Here is a 2,978-nt window from a genome sequence, read left to right as displayed (position 1 = left end):
ATGATTGACCTCTTTTATTGCGACTTTGTTGAGCTCCCCTTATCTCATAGCTTTCTTCACGTTTATTTTTTTTATTTTGTTGACGAAATTGACCTCTTCTTTTATGACCAAATAATGCTTCTTCCTCTTCTTTCTTTATTGAGAATCCTAACATTTATCTAGTCAGCGCTTCTTGTCGACTAGCAAATTCTCGAGACTAACCAATGAAGGTTGCACTGGCCAACATTGTATGGCAACAATAAAACTTCTAAATTTGGGTCTTAGACCACGTATAATTATTCTTCTCATTGGGTACTTTCCTTTCAGGTGATTTCGTTTGGGTTATGTAACATGTAGGGAGCATTTTGATTAAGGGATTAAAGAGGCATGTTTGCTGAGGACACGATTTCATGACATTGTCTTCCTCATTTGTGTCTCATTAAATTATTGACGGAGTTAAATGTCACGCATGATTTCTGTCATCCACGTAGGCAAACAAAGAAGTGAAATCTGTCCGATAAGTGGAGTGCAAAAGCCTAAAGTTGAGTGGTCAGTGTGAAGCATTGTAAAACTCGATAATAATAGCCAAAATTTGGTGGGCAATGAAATATTTAACTAGGGCTGGTATACCAAAAATGGCCATATTTGAAAAAGTTATTGAAATTTTTGCGAAAGGGCGTTTTGGGGATATTCACATTAAAAGTGGTCATATTTGCAAAGGTTTCGAAAGATGGCCATTTTCAAAATGCACTATGAATTATTACCATATATCCGAATCCGCCAAATAGATAAGCACCACGGTTCATGCTTATTTTGCCTTATTTTTCAGTTGACAACAACAAAAAAAACCAAAAAAAAAAACAAAAAAAAAAATGAAAAAAGAAAAACAGTATAATATCTTGAAGTTATAACATTCAACCATATTAATGTTGATGGCTCTTTAATAATGCATGAAATTTCATAAAAAACTTTAGTTATGGGAGAGGAGTGTCGTAAGTTATATTGGCACTAGAAACTTGCAGTCGTACCAAATTCTACATTGAAATGCACTTGACCTTATAACAACACAATTAAAATTAATTTCAGAGTGCACATTCTTGTTCTTCTCTCTTCCTCTTATTGCTTGATCTGAAATTGATGTTTATCCTTGACTTCTTAAAGAGAAAGAGATCAAGTTGACAGGCATGGAATTTTTCCCACTCCAACTTTAGCACGGTTATTGGACTTGCAGGGGTACTGTAATTTGCATTTTGGGACTCTAATTTATTGCTGTAATTCGTCATTATTTCTTTTTCCATCCAGCTTTGGCATTTTATCACTTCTTTCTAGAACAAGAACATTAACCAAGTCATATTGCATATTATCTTGCCGAAAATATAGTAAAGAAAAAGAACAGCAGATATTAAAAGCGAAAAAAAAAATTTTTTTTACCCTTCGATCTTGGGAAATAAATGCGTCAAAATGTTCTGTGGATGTATTATACGTTGATGGAACCAGATCATTTTCAAGAATGCATTTTATTGCAGACATGGCAATAACACACGGCCGAAACTCCAAGAATTTAGAATCTGAAGAATTTTACATGCAGACAAATTCAATTAAATGGGAGTTAACGAGCCCTTCGTGTATAAGATGTTGCAAATTAATTTAACCTACCTAAAAGGGTATTAAGAAGCAGTTGAGTGACGCGTGCAGTTAGATTATCTACGAGGGTTTTGTTTAAGGTATCGATGGTGCGTATCAACAATTCTATGTAAGAATATGGAGTCGGGGAAAAAAAAAGAAAAAGAAAAAAAAGGTAGAAGCATCCCTTACTTGGCAATGAATTATTGAAATAAATCGGTCCATGTAACTCACAGCACAAAAAACAGTTCCAAAAGAGAGATCCAATCGCTTATGAGACTTCAAAAAATAAAAACGAAAGATAAAAATTCAGGATATTATTCAACATGCTGGTAAAAATATATTTAAAAAATTGATTACCTCAATAAGCCAGCAAACCCCCTTAAACCTAGCTTGATCAATCGAGTTATCAGACTTAATATGACTCGCATATCCCGGTTTTGGCACGTAACTGGCTTCCTTATCCAGAAAAATCCCAATAGCATTCTCAAAATCTTCTTTGGTTGAGTATAAACAACTAGTTGTATAATTGCTCCTTCTTACATTATGGTACTTATCATTGGCACGTACTTTATCATGCACAGTGACTGGTGCAGGGCTCATAAACCACACCTCGTTGCACAGAAGACTTCCCATTCTCGGTAGAAAATGCAATTGACAAATTATCAAGTATTACTTTTTTTATTGCACTTAAAAAGTGGGTAGTGGGAACATGGGAGGGAGAGGTTAAATAGTTGATGCTGGTGGAGTGGTGAAGAAGTTGGATCATGAGATATAAAAAAGAGGACACGCCCCTCATGACAAGGGTAAATGCTGAATTCTGATATTTTATTTTTTTTGAGGTATTTTTGTCTGCAGTAACAAGTTGTGTGATTACACGAGGATAGTCCTTGTTCTTGTTCAATTTAATGCGGTATGAATATGGCCAACCAGGATAAATTATTATCTTGCTTCAAGTATTTAGTGCTGAGAATGTAGTAACTAACCAAACCAAACCACATTTTCATATTTTCCAGCCTTGCAAATTTCATTTTATTTTCTATTTTTTGGTGGACGCGTACAATGCAGTAGACGCGTATGGTTATTATGTGCTTCAAGTGGATTATACTATCTATTTGAAGTGGCAAGTCGGGTTCGATTATGTTGAGAGAGGGGAGAAATGAAATTAATCTCAAAATTACCTAATAACATTAGCAAACTTATTTCAACCCTCGGTTTAATTAGTTAAAAGTTGGAATTTCTACCATGGAATTGTGTTGATCCAAAAAGTGAGATGAAGAGAATGGATATTGGTGAAAAGTTCCCTATACATGGATTCAGTTGAACGAAATTTTGGAAGAATAGTAGAGAGTTAATTGAATAATTTTGGATTGAAA

The 2,978-nt window shown here is 34.5% G+C and overlaps 1 protein-coding gene across 1 annotated transcript; it reads right to left on the bottom strand.

Annotated features, from left to right (window-relative positions):
• Positions 1 to 923: 923 nt before the first annotated feature.
• On the bottom strand, positions 924 to 2,238 carry LOC111374451 (cyclin-D2-2-like). Its single transcript, XM_022997123.1, has 4 exons — positions 1,963 to 2,238; positions 1,636 to 1,831; positions 1,411 to 1,547; positions 924 to 1,304 (listed from the first exon to the last, which is right to left on the bottom strand). Exons 1-4 carry the CDS (start codon positions 2,236 to 2,238, stop codon positions 1,062 to 1,064), a joined length of 852 nt encoding a protein of 283 aa, XP_022852891.1. The 3' UTR covers positions 924 to 1,061.
• Positions 2,239 to 2,978: the final 740 nt, after the last annotated feature.

This window comes from Olea europaea, unplaced genomic scaffold, assembly GCF_002742605.1.
Source record: "Olea europaea var. sylvestris unplaced genomic scaffold, O_europaea_v1 scaffold1252, whole genome shotgun sequence".
Lineage (NCBI taxonomy): Eukaryota > Viridiplantae > Streptophyta > Magnoliopsida > Lamiales > Oleaceae > Olea > Olea europaea.
This window is presented reverse-complemented; position numbering and strand designations above follow the sequence as displayed.